Source organism: Salmo trutta, chromosome 22 (assembly GCF_901001165.1).
Source record: "Salmo trutta chromosome 22, fSalTru1.1, whole genome shotgun sequence".
In the NCBI taxonomy this organism is placed as follows: Eukaryota; Metazoa; Chordata; class Actinopteri; order Salmoniformes; family Salmonidae; genus Salmo; species Salmo trutta.
The window spans coordinates 39,833,846-39,850,964 of NC_042978.1; the positions used below are offsets into that span (position 1 = coordinate 39,833,846).

At 43.9% G+C, this 17,119-nt stretch overlaps 1 protein-coding gene across 1 annotated transcript in view; it reads right to left on the minus strand.

Moving 5' to 3' along the window:
- Window positions 1-1,120: 1,120 nt before the first annotated feature.
- The window catches only part of cachd1 (cache domain containing 1), a 61,647-nt gene continuing 45,648 nt past the window's right edge, over window positions 1,121-17,119 (minus strand). The window contains exons 13-22 of the mRNA XM_029707975.1: window positions 16,865-16,987; window positions 15,490-15,706; window positions 12,406-12,566; window positions 12,100-12,186; window positions 8,563-8,679; window positions 6,309-6,460; window positions 5,322-5,483; window positions 4,532-4,600; window positions 4,325-4,426; window positions 1,121-2,810 (exon numbers count right to left, since the gene is read on the minus strand). Of these exons, the coding sequence (XP_029563835.1) occupies window positions 2,572-2,810; window positions 4,325-4,426; window positions 4,532-4,600; window positions 5,322-5,483; window positions 6,309-6,460; window positions 8,563-8,679; window positions 12,100-12,186; window positions 12,406-12,566; window positions 15,490-15,706; window positions 16,865-16,987 (1,429 nt within the window). The 3' untranslated portion in view covers window positions 1,121-2,571. The remainder of the gene's footprint in view (window positions 2,811-4,324; window positions 4,427-4,531; window positions 4,601-5,321; window positions 5,484-6,308; window positions 6,461-8,562; window positions 8,680-12,099; window positions 12,187-12,405; window positions 12,567-15,489; window positions 15,707-16,864; window positions 16,988-17,119) is intronic.

Below are 17,119 nucleotides of genomic sequence, written 5' to 3' on the forward strand. Positions count from 1 at the left end.
CGATACGCCATCCCATCTGGTTTGCGCTTAGTGGGACTATCATTTGTTTTACAACAGGACAATGACCCAACACACCTCCAGGCTGTGTAAGGGCTATTTTCCAAGGAGAGTGATGGAATGCTGCATCAGATGACCGACCTCAACCCAATTGAGATGGTTTGGGATGAGTTGGACTGCAGAGTGAAGGAAAAGCAGCCAACAAGTGCTCAGCATACGTGGAAACTCCTTCAAGACTGTTGGTAAAGCATTCCAGGTGAAGCTGGTTGAGAGAATGCCAAGCGTGTGCAATGCTGTCATCGAGGCAAAGGGTGGCTACTTTGAAGAATCTAAAATCTTAAATATATTTTGGTTTGTTTAACACTTTTTAGGTTACTACATGTTTCCATGTGTGTTATTGCATAGTTTTGACATCTTCACTATTATTCTACAATGTAGAAAATAGTAAAAATAAAGAAATACCCTTGAATGAGTAGGTGTGTCCAATCTTTTGACTGGTACTGTATGTTTTGGTGCTGTACCGTTGGAAATATGTACCAACCGACGTGACAAAATCGAGGCGTATATTCCCAGAGCTGTGTAGTGTTATGAGTAACGTCCAGTGTTATAATTTCAGTGGTGGTGGTTATGAACAGGACAGTAGGAGATAACTGACTAAAAGGAATTACTGCTTTAACTACAGAGAGTAGAGTACCACAATATCCCATAATATGAGCTATAGGGTTAGGTGACATGGCATTATTATTCAATGAAAAGGTATTCTAGAACTAAAGTTGGGGTCAATTATATTTCAATTCAGGAAGTAACACGATATTCAATTTCTAAGATTTGAAATGAAATTGACCCATATCCTGTCTATAACTAATCCAACTCAACGAACAGGGAGAAAGTTCCACTGCAGTCTAAAATAAAATCTCTTCTTGACAATTGATATTGTTTTTTGTGACATTTTGACCCTACGTGGTTAAACAATTTTTTTAAAGACTTTAAGATCTTCAACTTTAAGTGTCTAAAATACAACTATGTCAGTCTGTCTTCCATCCAATATGGACCTTAAGAAAGGTAGACCTAATAACATCCAAGGTGTCGCATGAACTGAAAAATATCACAATAAACCCAAATATCTGAGCATCATTTTGAGTACACAATATTTCATTTCCAACATAAAAATATGGAGTGCAACACATGAATAGCTATTTGTGACTTTTAAAAAGTTATGTACACATTATACAGTTTAGATCGGGGGTAAAAAAAAACATGAGACATTCTTCACCAAAACTAAATGAATACCATAATGGCTTGATTTGGAGAAGTTCATCCATGAATCACATGACAAAAAAACAGTCATAACGGGGAAATGACTCGTCCGAAAATCAGGCGGACTGCTGAAACAAAAATCATTTCATCTCTATTCACTAATTACACTTTCAAAACAATTAAACCATGTAATAATGCTTTCAATTAAGATGCTCTGACCACTTCCATACAATCAGACCAAACACACACACACACACACACACACACACACACACACACACACACACACACACACACACACCCCATTACAGTTGCACAAGCTGTGTACACACACACCTCTCTTCAACACTGATAGGTCCCACTAAGGCATAGAGACAGAGGGAGTCATAGCTTGGTCCACCAGGTCCAGATGTTAGTGTGAGGGGGTCAGATAAAACAGACCAACCAATCCCTCTCACCAGCTCTATGCCTTAATGTTCAGGCAGATAACAGGGCACCAAAATGTGGGAATGGCTCTTCCTGTGTGTCTGAGTCATTCTGCCAGGGTTCTGGCCTGGCCCTTCCATATTCAGTCATACAGCATCCCATTGACACAAACCAGCCCTTGACTGGTGGTTGCCTGGTAGGGTGGATTAGTGAATACAATGTATTGTACTCAGCTTGTTCAGTCAGGACAAAGAGTTCAACTAATTTCACAACAATAACAAGGATTTTCTGATTCTCAACTGAAAATAATCCAAAGAATAACCTGTGTCAGATATGTGTTGAATAACCACTTCCTCTTCATGATGCGTCCTTAACAGGAAGTGAGGGGCGTGTGCAGCAGGGACACTCTGTGGTCCATGATCAGCCACTGTGGTTACGTTGGCAACCAGAGTTCATTCAGTTCAGCTCCAGCCACTGTCAGGCGCTCATCTGATCATTCTCAAATCCAGTTCAATAAATAGTAGAAAAATAATCATTTATTTCTTATTTGTTATCTTCTTCTTAAAAATTTGAGATGCTTTGTTTACACTTTTAAACAAGTTCAGACCCCTTTTGAATAAAAGAGGCCTCCACCACACCCCCCATGTTTCTGAGCAGGGCTATACTGGGCTACAGAAGCTATTGTTCCTCCAGCAGGGGGTCTGCTCTGTTCTCCCCAGCCCAACTCCTCTCACCCTGGCTTGGCACAGTGGGAGCACACATGAGTGGTGGAGTCTGGAGTTGGTAGTGGTAGTGTTGGATGAACAGCTAGTAGTGATGTAGCCAGGCTTGGGAGAGGGCTGGTGGGGTTGGAGGAGAGCTGAGGCCTGTGTAGGTATCGGTTATAGAGGATCAGCACTCTGCGTCCACACTGTGCACGGTGACAGCTGCCTGCAGGTGGTGTGTGTGGAGCTGGTGGTGGGGCGGGTGGCGGTACGGGTGGAACTTGTGGCTGAGCAGCGCCGCCGTCTGAGGGGGCGTGTCCAGATCCAGGTCGTCGTCGTGGTTCCCCACGTCCACGCCGGCCGACAAGGGGTCGTTGTTGCAGGGAGGGTTTTCGCTGTCCTCCTGAGGACTCATGGTGCTGTAACCTGTTGCGACACACAGGAACACAGACGTTAATATACATTCAATCCACATCTATGTAAAAAACACAGGCATTCATAAAAGGAGATAAGTATACAAGCACTTTGTGATAGACCAATAGAGACTTCAGAAGAGAATCAGCAAGACTTTACACACCAGAGTACACGTCCATCGATCTATAATTACAGTTTAGGGAATAACATTCTAAGCCATCACACCTCATTAATTACGTGTGTTAAATCTCAATCATTGTAGAAACGTCTGGAGAAGGAGAGCTGTATGTGCAGGGAGTGGTGTGTGTGTACGTTGCACGTGAGCTGGTATGAAGGGACGAGTTAAGGAAAGTTTGTGCCCCTGCAGTGGAGAGAAAGAGAGCGATAGCAATCAGGGGGTATTGCCAATTTGAATCAATCCCTCCATCTCCAACACCTCTCCAACTTCCCTCCCTCCTCCACCGACTCCCCGCAGATCACCGACATTAAAGCATCATACATATCTGCCAAATCCCAACATTTAGCATCCCTCCGGCACTTTAGTTCTACAAAATGAACCATCAACTTTTAGAAAACAGTCCAACTGTGGAAAGAGGAGAAGCGTCACTGCTGTGCTGAGTGTAATGGAAGATAGGTATGAGTGGAAGATGGGGGAAGGAATGGGCATCTATTGGTATATATCTAAGCAAAACAAAGAGGTACTGATATAACCTGGCTAGTAGAGCTTCTGAAGGTCACTTAGGCTTTTGACATGTTCTCTAATTCTGTCAGAGAGAACTATGGGGAGGACTTCAATGGGATCCGGGGGAGAGGAAAGATGCCAACTTCAGAAGCACTGAGTGTGCAGCTCCGCACTCCTATCCTCTGCTCAACTCCTTCCATCTATTGAATTGAAGACATTTCAAACAGTGCTACTGCCATTTGTCATCAGTTGTCCGAGCAGCACAAGAGGTGAGAAAAGAAAATCACAGTTAAAAGGGTCATGAACAACCGTGGAGACGGGGCCTGAAACAGGGGATGTGAAAGGTCAGGACTTAGGTAATAATACAGAGAAAGGTTGTATTAATAAAGCCCATACCTGGATGTCTGTTAGCCTGCAGGCAGTTAGACAACATCCTTGACTCAGTGACTGTGTGTCTAGAGAGTACAGAGACCCCTCAGCTGTGTGAGTGAGTGGACTGTGGGAAAACGCCACTGACTGAGCTGAGGAACAGAGCCAATGTGTTTTTAACGCTTTGCTGTTTGCCCTGAATCGCCTCCTCCCTCTTTCTTCCACTCTCTCTGTATTTCTCCACTGCATCAATTTCCTCCTCTCCTTCACGTTCCTCTCTGATCAGTAGATACACAACCAGTGTTAGCTAGAGAGACTCATCTCCGGGCAGAAGAGAGGGAACACAAGGGAAGGGTGTCCTATCTGTTATGTGGTTTTACAGAGAGTTCTACTACTCTCCTCCTTCTCAAGCAGAAAATGTGTGGTTTGAAGAGCAGAACAGTAGCCTGTTTCCTCTGGGGTCATATTGTCTTACCGTGGTCACTCTCTGTCCCTGACCGTCCCCAGTACCTCCTCCTGCGCTCGGGGCTGTGGGTGTGTCTCTCCATCACCGCAGCAATAAACCGTGTGTTGCTGACTGCAGGACGGGACAGGAAAACATCTAGGTTTAATACAAGGAATAAAGACAAGGTCAAGTCAAGGTCTTACAGTACACTAATACTAATCGTCCTACAGTACTTACTGATTCCCCTGTCTTCATGACTGTCCTCATCTCGCTCATTATCCAGGTTAGACATCCGCACTGACATCTCTGCAGAAAGGACAGAGGGAAACAAAGTATTACTTTCATGCATCTCTTTAGTCAGAGTAAATAACAAGTGTTTATGGTGTCATTAGGGAAAGACAATACTGCTGTCTGTAGCGCAGGTCAGCTGTTGAGTTCAGGGCATTAGTTCATTCATTCATCCCCAAAACGAAGACCTGATGCTCAGACAACAGAGGCAACTTTAGGGGAAATTACTGCCTGAATTTGAATACTTTCATAACAGACTAAGACAATAACAAAGTGGTTTTAAAATGTCAATAACATGTCCTATTCATAGCACTGAGATTTCTCTGAGGTCAACCTAAATCAGAGGCTACCCGTGTCACCGCTACCCGTGTCACCGCTACCCCTGTCACCCCTACCCCTGTCACCGCTACCAGTGTCACCGCTACCAGTGTCACCGCTACCAGTGTCACCGCTACCCGTGTCACCGCTACCCGTGTCACCGCTACCCGTGTCACCCGCTACCCGTGTCACCCGCTACCCGTGTCACCGCTACCCGTGTCACCGCTACCCCTGTCAACCGCTACCCGTGTCACCGCTACCCGTGTCACCGCTACCCGTGTCACCGCTACCCGTGTCACCGCTACCCGTGTCAACCGCTACCCGTGTCAACCGCTACCCGTGTCACCACTTGCATGCACTAACTGTTCCATAGTCAGTTGTTCTAGGTAACATTCATCTCCAGTATGTCGAAGTGTCTTACCCTGCGCGGCCAGAGGGGACATGTGTTGGTGTGAGCGCCGGTGGAGCTGGTGTCTGTAGGCGTATACAGCCAACACCAGCACCATGATACAGCCCATAATCCCCCCGGCAACCGGCCCTACCGGTGCACTCCGAATCATGTTCAGAGATGCAACCTCCTCATCTGGAAGGAGGGAGGGGAGAGGGAGAGAGAGAGAGGAGGAAGGGTTAAACACTTGGATCTATTATGCTAACCAAAATCTTCTAGGAGGACTATGACAAAGCCAGAGCTATGTATTTACAGAGTTGGGACAACTTGTAGAATTTTTAATATAGTTATACACCATTGTATAATGGTTATACACCATTGTATAAATATCCCCCATGTAATGTTAATGGTGAGCTATAACATGGCTGCTATAGAATGTTGTAGTGTCATGTAAATGCATCGTAATGCAGAAACCTCAATGACCCAACCATAGAATTAGGAATTGGAATAGGCAAGTCATTTATCAGGATGTCTATGGTCCTAACCAGAGCCATGCATTTAGAGAGTTGGGCCAATAAGGTTTCTGCATTATTTACATAACACTTCTACATTCTATGGCTGCCATGTTAAAGCTCCCCGTTAACGTTACGGGGGGATATTTATACAAAGCTGTGTAACTAAATGTCTAGAACTAGAACAATATTACACATTCTACAAGATGGCCTCAATTAAATAAATGGCTCAGGTCCTAACTCGTTAAATAAATTGCTCAGGTCCTAACTCGTTAAATAAATTGCTCAGGTCCTAACTCGTTAAATAAATTGCTCAGGTCCTAACTCGTTATATAAATTGCTCAGGTCCTAACTCGTTATATAAATTGCTCAGGTCCTAACTCGTTATATAAATTGCTCAGGTCCTAACTCGTTAAATAAATTGCTCTGGACATACTGCGGGGAAATCAAGCCTACTAGCCCATTATGTTTGCATGACCTCGTGACAGTATGGAATGAGTAGACTCACCCAACATCCCCATGCCGTCCATGTAAGGGCTCTTGGCCCCGAGGATGCCCCCGAAGCATTCCTTCTGCAGGGCACAGTAAGGTGTGTCCAGGTGGGTCTTCCCATCATTGTCCACCATACACCATTCACAGTCCAACACGCCAAAACAGTCACTGGAGATCAGAGTAAAGGTATGAGGTAAAGTCATGGTCAAGACTCATACAACGTAATGGCTTTTCTTCACGTTAAATCTCAGCATATGTATTTTGGAAACGTGTTGTGATCTGAAACTTGTTTTGCTCTTCTAAATCAATATATACACATCACCACATGCTTTAATTAAATCAGTATAGTGCCTTGCAAAAGTATTCATCCCCCTTGCCGTTTTTCCTATTTTGTTGCATTACAACCTGTAATTTAAATGTATTTTTATTTGGATTTCATGTAACGGACATACACAAAATAGTCCAAATTGATGAAGTGAAATGAAAAAAATGACTTGTTTCAAAAAATTATAAAAAACATAAAAGTGGTGCGTGCATATGTATTCACCCCCTTTGCTATGAAACCCCTACATAAGATCTGGTGCAACCAATTACCTTCAATAGTCACATAATTAGTCAAATAAAGTCCACATGTGTGCAATCTAAGTGTCACATGATCTCAGTATATATACACCTGTTCTGAAAGGCCCCAACACCACTAAGCAAGGGGCACCACCAAGCAAGCGGCACCATGAAGACCAAGGAGCTCTCCAAACAGGGTCAGGGACAAGGTTGTGGAGAAGTACAGATCAGGGTTGGGCTATAAAAAAATATCAGAAACTTTGAACATCCCACGGACCACTGTTAAATCCATTATTAAATAATTTAAATAATATGGCACCACAACAAACCTGCCAAGAGAGGGCCGCCCACAAAAATTCACAGACCAAGCAAGGAGGGCATTAATCAGAGAGGCAACAAAGAGACCAAAGATAACCCTGAAGGAGCTGCAAAGCTCTACAGTGGAGATTGCAGTATCTGTCCATAGGACCACTTTAAGCCATACACTCCACAGAGCTGGGCTTTACAGAAGAGTGGCCAGAAAAAAGCCATTACTTAAAGATAAAAATAAGCAAACACGTTTGGTGTTTGCCAAAAGGCATGTGGGAGACTCCCCAAACATATGGAAGAAGGTACTCTGGTCAGATGAGACTAAAATTGAGCTTTTTGGCCATCAAGGAAAACGCTGTCTGGCGCAATCCCAACACTTCTCATCACCCAGAGAATACAATCCCCACAGTGAAGCATGGTGGTGGCAGCATCATGCTGTGGGGATGTTTTTCATCGGCAGGGAATGGGAAGCTGGTCAGATTTGAAGGAATGATGGATGTGCTAAATACAGGGAAATTCTTGAGGGAAACCTGTTTCAGTCTTCCAGAGATTTGAGACTGGGATGGAGGTTCACCTTCCAGCAGGACAATGACCCTAAGCATACTGCTAAAGCAAGACTCGAGCAGTTTAAGGGGAAACATTTAAATGTCTTGGAATGGCCTAGTCAAAGCCCAGACCTCAATCCAATTGAGAATCTGTGGTATGACTTAAAGATTGCTGTACACCAGCGGAACCCATCCAACTTGAAGGAGTTGGACCAGTTATTGCCTTGAAGAATGGGCAAAAATCCCACTGGCTAGATGCACCAAGCTTATAGAGACATACCCCAAGAGACTTGCAGCTGTAATTACTGCAAAATGTGGCTCTACAAAGTATTGACTTTGGGGGGGTGAATAGTTATGCATGTTCAAGTTCAGTTCTTTTGTCTTATTTCTTGTTTGTTTCACAATAAATAATTTTTCATCTTCAAAGTGGTAGACATGTTGTGTAAATCAAATGATACAAACCCCAATATTTTTTATTTTAATTCCAGGTTGTAAGGCAACAAAATAGGAAAAATGCCAAAGGGGGATGAATACTTTTGCAAGTTGGCTATAGCGGTAGCCTGTGGGCTGTAGCTGTGGCTTGTGGGCTGTAGCTGTGGGCTGTAGCTGTGGCTTGTGGGCTGTAGCTGTGGGCTGTAGCTGTGGCTTGTGGGCTGTAGCTGTGGCTTGTGGGCTGTAGCTTGTGGGCTGTAGCTGTGGCTTGTGGGCTGTAGCTGTGGACGATGATTGTGGGCTGTAGCTGTGGCTTGTGGGCTGTAGCTGTGGGCTGTAGCTGTGGGCTGTAGCTGTGGGCTGTAGCTGTGGGCGATGATTGTGGGCTGTAGCTGTGTGCGATGGTTGTGGGCTGTACTCAACCTGCTAGTGAAGCGCTGGCTGCAGCGGGTGTTGATACACTGGGGCAGGGTGTCCTGCAGACTGGAGTCCATCACCGTCAGAGACAGGGGCTCCTGGTGCACCTCACAGCTGGGGTTCCTGTTGAACCACACGGTCAGACCATAGTGAAGAACATGACCACACTGTCAAACCATAGTGAAGAACATGACCACACTGTCAGACCATAGTGAAGAATATGACCACACTGTCAAACCATAGTGAAGAACATGACCACACTGTCAAACCATAGTGAAGAACATGACCACACAGTCAGACCATAGTGAAGAACATGACCACACAGTCAAACCATAGTGAAGAACATGACCACACTGTCAGACCATAGTGAAGAACATGACCACACAGTCAAACCATAGTGAAGAACATGACCACACTGTCAAACCATAGTGAAGAACATGACCACACTGTCAAACCATAGTGAAGAACATGACCACACAGTCAAACCATAGTGAAGAACATGACCACACAGTCAGACCATAGTGAAGAACATGACCACACGGTCAAACCATAGTGAAGAACATGACCACACAGTCAAACCATAGCGAAGAACATGACCACACAGTCAAACCATAGTGAAGAACATGACCACACAGTCAAACCATAGTGAAGAACATGACCACACAGTCAAACCATAGTGAAGAACATGACCACACTGTCAGACCATAGTGAAGAACATGACCACACTGTCAAACCACAATACACACAGTCAGACTACAACAATGACAAACGCAGTTCAAATGAGAGACCTGGCACCACACTGAATCAAGGAGGTAATGACTACCCAATGATAATGTCACAGTTTCAAATTAGGCAGTAATTAGCATTATGTGAAAAGACCTCAATCAACCACAACAGAGGGAATACTACATGAATGCATGACTGCAGTCTGACAGCAGCTTTGTGGACGATCTTTTCTCTGGCATCCCTCTATCATCTCACAAAGAGCCTTAGCCAGACATTTGTCCTCTTCGTTTTTTTTGACAGCTTTTCTGCTACATATACATACATTTTACATACACGGTACTTTTATATAAAGCAATCACATAACAATAGTACGTGACCAAACATAAGCTCTTTAATCCCAACCCTCAGCCACTCTCAGGCCATCCCACCTACCACCATAGACCACCCTCGTTTGGTTTCCATGTGCCATATATTTTTCAATTGTGCTGTGATGTTTTACAACATTTTTAACCTTTCTAATCGTATATTATCCACAGGTTGTGAGCTAAAGATGAAAACCTTTCCTATGAGTATTATAATATTATTTATTGACACACTATGTCTTTCCAAATCACCCAACACTGCTATTTGTAAGGTTAATTTTAAGTGAATGTTTTTTTTAACCATTCCTGAACCTGTGACCAAAACATATGGGCTATGTCATTTACAAAAACATTTACTTCGGCGATGTCATTTACAAAAACATTTACTTCGGCGATGTCATTTACAAAAACATTTACTTCAGCGATGTAATTCACAAGAACATTTACTTCGGCGATGTCATTTACAAAAAAGCTTCCAACACTCTACTCAGCAAACTGGATGCAGTCTATCACAGTGCCATCCGTTTTGTCCCCAACGCCCCTTATACTACCCACCACTGCGACCTGTATACTCTAGTCGGCTGGTCCTCGCTACATATTCGTCGCCAGACCCACTAGCTCCAGGTCATCTACAAGTCTCTGCTAGGTAAAGCTCCGCAATCTCAGCTCACTGGTCACCATAGCAACACCCACCCGTAGCATGCGCTCCAGCAGGTATATCTCACTGGTCATCCCCAAAGCCAACACCTCATTTGGCCACCTTTCCTTCCAGTTCTCTGCTGCCAATGACTGGAACGAATTGCAAAAATCACTGAAGCTGGAGACTTATATTTCCCTCACTAACTTTAAATATCAGCTATCTGAGCAGCTAACCGATCGCTGCAGCTGTACATAGCCCATTAAAATGCAAATCAATTTATAACATTTTCGACATGAGTTTTTCTGGATTTTTTGGTTGTTATTCTGTCTCTCACTGTTCAAATAAACCTACTATTAAAAATATAGACTGAACAATTCTTTGTCAGTGGGCAAACGTACAAAATCAGCAGGGGATCAAATACTTTTTTCCCTCAATTCCCCTTGTGGAATTGGTAGATTACTTGTTAGATATTACTGCATGGTCGGAACTAGAAGCACAAGCATTTCGCTACACTTGCATTAACACCTGCTAACCATGTGTATGTGACAAATTAATTTGATTTTTATTTGATTTTTATGGCGAAGCTGTCAAAATGTTGATCCTGAAATGAAATTGCTATATTTTTCTATTTATGCCAATCCTTTTCAGCGAATTTGTATCTTTAATATATGGCAGGCAAACAAGTTCCCTACCTTCTCCCTTTTCCACTTGCCTCCTCTATTTTTGTGGTAGTGCTGCAATCCGTTGGTTGTAAGTTTGTATTGAGCAGATATTCCCATATATTTTCGATAGCTGCATGTGACATAACTCAACATTTCTATTCATAATATCATTCATAGATTTAATATCAAGTTTAAACATGTTTCCATAAAGAATGTTTTTCATTAAATCAGTATATTTGAGTTTAACCATAACATTTGTTGTAATATTTGTTCTAGCTTCTCTGAAGGACAAAAGTGAAATTGTAACCAGCTTTGTGTGGCTTGTTTAAGAAAGGGCGATTACTAGGTAGTGTAAACATTGTGTCTTAACGATCCAATACATAATATGGTGCACTTGTCATAACTAGGTTTAAGTCCAGAGAGGCTAGAAAAGTGATCAAGATCTTCAATGAGACTGTGCAGGGATCCAGATTGAGGACTTAAGAAAAAACTTGAGTCATCGGCATACATTGACACTTGTTTTTAAATCCTGGATTTCTAAGCCCTTGATGTTCTTGTTGAATCTAATTTGACCACATCTTGTTGGATCGAACATGAACACACGGTCAAAACACAATACACATGACCACACAATCAGACTACAACAATGACAAACACAGTTCAAATGAGAGACCTGGCACCACACTGAATCAAGGAGGTAATGACTAACCAATGATGTCACAGTTTCAAATTAGGCAGTAATTAGCATTATGTGAAAAGACCTCAATCAACCACAACATGAATGCATGACTGCAGTCTGACAGCAGCTTTGTGGACAATCTTTTCTCTGGCATCCCTCTATCCTCTCACAAAGAGCCTTAGCCAGACAGACAGTTGTTGTCAATGCTAGACACAGTTTAATGGCTAACTGAGGACACAGGTGTTTCTGAGGAATGGTCACAGCCATCTGATTATCATGACAGACAGCCTGATGACAGTGACAATCACTACCTGTGGGCACTATATAAAAGGCTTCAGTACAGACACGAGTACACATACTCAAACACACACTCAAAACACATTACAGTAGAGCAATACACATCTAAACATACAAACAAAACAGAAATGTGGGCTTTTTTAACATGCAGGACGGTTCTTGTGGTTCTCGACTCACCTGTTCTCAGTGTAGGTGAGGTTGCCAGTACACTCGTTAACCTCCAGGGGGCACTCACATGGACACTCACACTCATTCTGCTCCATCCTGTACAACACAGGGACAACAGTTACAGCCATGTTCTAAGAATATAGAGCCATAAAAGGTATGACTGAAAACCAACAAAAGTGCAATGAACTAACTTGTCACACAAATATTCACCCCTTTTAATACAGCAAGTTAAACAGATACCTCATAGAATTCATTGAGTTCATGAATAGAAATATGAAAACACCATCTTATTTCCTCTGTAACTCTATAACTGACCTGTGACAGTTGAGACAGAGGCGGTCCACGGTGCTACAGGCACAGAAAGCCAGCGAATCACACGTCTCGTTGACGATGCCAGCGAAAGCGTTGGTACCAGGGATACGGGTCAGACGGTACTTGGAGCAGTGGCTCCCATGGACCAGGTTAGTCAGGTCACCCTGTGAAGGAAGAGCGAGAGAGAGAGAGGGAACATAGTGAAATATGGTACTAGACAAGGGTTTATCCAATTATTTATATTTATACACTAGATGCCAGACAGGGGGCGCTGTTTTGAAGCCACTGTGCCTCCATCTTGGTACTCCTACACCGTTGTAAAAAAATATTTTGGAAGCTATAGAAATGCATTTATTAATGTTTACATTTATTGTGCCATGTTTATTCTATTACAGATAACTTAATGCATATTTTTAATTTAGAATACGTAAGATAAACATAAAAAACAAATAAAGAAATAGTACTAAAAATACCAAAAATTGTGTCATTTTGTCCTGGAAACATTTAAATGAAATACTGTAGAATTCCATTTATTCCTATGGAGGTCTGTATTTCTGAGGAGTGCCAACATGGCCGACCGCTGGCTTCAAAGCCTCTCATTGGCCAATACATAGCATCAGCAATCCAGGGATTATATAAATCATTGGGTTTATCAGACAGTACAACATGGAGCAGTGGCTCCAGTGGACCAGTTTAGTCAGGAGAGACAGGAGGAGTGTTGTCAAGCATCTTTGAGTTTGTTTTAAAAAGGCTACATACTATGTATTTGAAAACATGGTACTAACTAGATTATGGTTTATCAATGGCTCTACAAAGAAAGGAAGCACTTGGGTCATTTGAGTAAAGCTCATTGAGGATGCTATACAATATCTCACCATGTGGGGGGGTTATAATGCTGATGTATAATAATAAAAGCTGTCCTGGGAAAATGTTTTTCTGAGGCCAGCAGGGAGAGGACACTACCTGTCAACTTGCCTCTCACACTTTACTCAGTTAGTGTCAAACAATCCAAAATGGTGGATCTTGTGACACAGGGGCGGTCAGACTTCGGACCGCAGGGCTATATCGGGGCCGAGAGAGAGAGAGAGCGAGAGACAGAGCGAGAGACAGAGCGAGAGAGAGAGAGAGAGAGAGAGAGAGAGAGAGAGAGAGAGAGAGACGGAGCGAGAGAGAGAGACGGAGCGAGCGAGAGAGACGGAGCGAGCGAGAGAGACGGAGCGAGCGAGAGAGACGGAGCGAGAGAGAGAGACGGAGCGAGAGAGAGAGACGGAGCGAGAGAGAGAGACAGAGCGAGAGACAGAGCGAGAGACAGAGCGAGAGAGAGAGACAGAGCGAGAGAGAGAGACAGAGCGAGAGACAGAGCGAGAGAGAGAGAGAGAGAGACGGAGCGAGAGAGAGAGACGGAGCGAGCGAGAGAGACGGAGCGAGCGAGAGAGACGGAGCGAGCGAGAGAGACGGAGCGAGCGAGAGAGACGGAGCGAGCGAGAGAGACGGAGCGAGCGAGAGAGACGGAGCGAGAGAGAGAGACGGAGCGAGAGAGAGAGACGGAGCGAGCGAGAGAGACAGAGCGAGAGACAGAGCGAGAGAGAGCGAGAGCGAGAGAGAGCGACAGACAGAGCGAGAGAGAGAGACAGAGCGAGAGACAGAGCGAGAGAGAGAGACAGAGCGAGAGAGATAGACAGAGCGAGAGAGAGAGACAGAGCGAGAGACAGAGCGAGAGAGAGAGACAGAGCGAGAGACAGAGCGAGAGACAGAGAAAATCCCTGCTGTCCAAAGTCTTATCAATTCAATTCAAAGGGCTTTATTGGCATGGGAAACATATGTTTACATTGCCAAAGCAAGTGAAGTAGATAATAAACAAAAAGTGAAATAAACAATAAAAACATTACACTCACAAAAGTTGCAAAAGAATAAAGAGAGACATTTGAAATGTCATTGTGTCTATATACAGTGTTCTAATGATGTGCAAATAGTTAAAGTACAAAAGGGAAAATAAATAAACATAAATATAGGTTGTATTTACAATGGTGTTTGTTCTTCACTGGTTGACCTTTTCTTGTGGCAACAGGTCACAAATCTTGCTGCTGTGATGGCACACTGTGGTATTTCACCCAATAGATATGAGAGATGTGGTTTTCGAATTCTTTGTGGGTCTGTGTAATCTGAAGGAAATATGTGTCTCTAATATGGTCATACATTTGGCAGGAGGTTAGGAAGTGCAGCTCAGTTTCCACCTCATTTTGTGGGCAGTGTGCACATAGCCTGTCTTCTCTTGAGAGCCAGGTCTGCCTACGGCAGCCTTTCTCAATAGCAAGGCTATGCTCACTGAGTCTGTACATAGTCAAAGATTTCCCTTAACTTTGGGTCAGTCATAGTGGTCAGGGATTCTGCCACTGTGTACTCTCTGTTTAGAGCCAAATAGCATTCTAGTTTGCTCTGTTTTTTTGTAAAAGCTTTCCAATGTGTCAAGTAATTATCTTTTTGTTTTTTCATGATTTGGTTGGGTCTAATTGTGTTGCTGTCCTGGGGCTCTGTGGGGTGTGTTTGTGAACAGAGCCCCAGGACCAGCTTGCTTAGGAGACTCTTCTCCAGGTTCATCTCTCTGTAGGTGATGGCTTTGTTATGGAAGGTTTGGGAATCGCTTCCTTTTAGGTGGTTGTAGAATTTAACGTCTCTTTTATGGATTTTGATAATTAGCGGGTATCAGCCTAATTCTGCTCTGCATGCATTATTTGGTATTTTACGTTGTATACTGAGGATATTTTTGCAGAATTCTGCATGCAGAGTCTCAATTTGGTGTTCGTCCCATTTTGTGAATTCTTGGTTGGTGAGCGGGCCCCAGACCTCACAACCATAAAGGGAAATGGGTTCTATAACTGATTCAAGTATTTTTAGCCAGATCCTAATTAGGATGTCAAATTTTATGTTCCTTTTGATGGCATAGAAGGCCCGTCTCTCAGATCGTTCACAGCTTTGTGGAAGTTACCTGTGGTGCTGATGTTTAGGCTGAGGTATGTATAGTTTTTTGTGTGCTCTAAGGCAACGGTGTCTAGATGGAATTTGTATTTTCTCTGAGCCCCTACTCACAATGATGCTGGTGTTGAACTTGTAGAAACGTTGGACTGTTCGGTCGCTGAAGCTGTTGCACAAGTTCTTCTTGACAAAGTTAGGATGGTTCAGGATGTCGTTGGCCACCAGAGGTTCCTTGTGTGTGATGTGCTGCCGCTCGGCTGGAGCGTGACCTTTAGGGTCGATGAGGGTGGGGTGGGCCACCAAGTAACCCCTGTCCTCCATGATAAAACACCTAGAGAGAGAGAGAGAGAAATAGACAGCGAGAAAGCGACAGAGAGCGAGGGAGATAGCGACAGAGAGAGAGACAGACAGAGAGAGTGCGACGGAGAGAGAGACAGGGAGAGTGACAGAGAGAAAGCGAGAGAGAGACGGAGAGAAAGCGAGAGAGAGAGAGAGACAGAGAGAAAGCGAGAGAGAGACAGAGAGAAAGTGATAGAGAGAGAGAGAGAGACAGAGAGAGAGAAAGCGAGAGAGAGAAAGCGAGAGAGAGAGAGAAAATACAGTTGACGTATTATTCATTTTATGGAACAGTACAATCAATTTCACTTAATACACTTAAATCAAATACACATGCCCACTGAAATCCATCAGATTTAAACACAATAGAACTCGAACTTCAGACTTTCTGTGGAAAGGGGAGAGAGAGGGAAAGAGGGGAAAGAGCCAGAGCGATTACAGTGGACATGGAGGGCAAAGAGAGCAGTGTTAAGTCAGGAGAGACAAGGGGTGGTGTTAGAGAGAGCAAATTCTGAGTGTTAAGAACACCAGATGGGCCAGGCTCCAGATCAGCTCTGTGTAGTGTCACACCTGAGCTCCATATTACCCCAACCTGCAGGATAGAAAACCATTCAACCCCAACCCACCATGCCCTTCCTCCTGTTTAACATGAACCACTGAACACTGAAGACTCTCGGACAGAGAGAGAGAGGGAGACAGGGTAAAGAGTGAGAGAAAGAAAGGGGGAGAGGATTGGAGAGAAGGGGGAGAGAGAGGGAGGCAGGCAGGGGGAGAGGGAGAAACTGGAAGGAGGGAGGGAGGGGAGAGTAGGGGTGGAAAGGGAGACCGAAAAGAGAGAGAGAATGTAGCAGCAGCATCTAGCATAACAGGATTTTTCTGAAATGTAATTATAATCAGTTTCTCCCTCTCACCCTCTTTGTAACCAGAATAAAGTTCATTTGTGGACCACAACAGATACCAAAGAGAGAGACTCAGGGAAGTTTTCTCCCACTTAGCAGAGGGCATGCTGGGATGTTGGAGGACTAGGTGAATGTGCCATTCAAATTAGATTCAGAGAGTCTTAAAAACCTCAGTGGGTCATCCTTCAGGATCCCTATGAGGAACAGTCAAAAGGCCTGTAACAAGAGAGAAGGAGCCTCAATGAAAGACGTACCGGATCTTGTTGCCCTTGTCCTGATTGCAGATGGGTAGCAGGTCCAGCAGAACCTTGTAGAAGTAACGCAGTGTGAAGTCTATCCCCATTACTGCTACTGCATACCCTGAGGCCATCTGAGAACTACACAGAGAGAGGAGAGAACATTATTCAACAGTACACATCTCATATTCTCTAGCTACCTTCCCTGCTTGTGCATGCAAACCTATTCCGAAAACCATGTGCTTGAAGCTCTTGGGAGCCCTATTTGAGAGC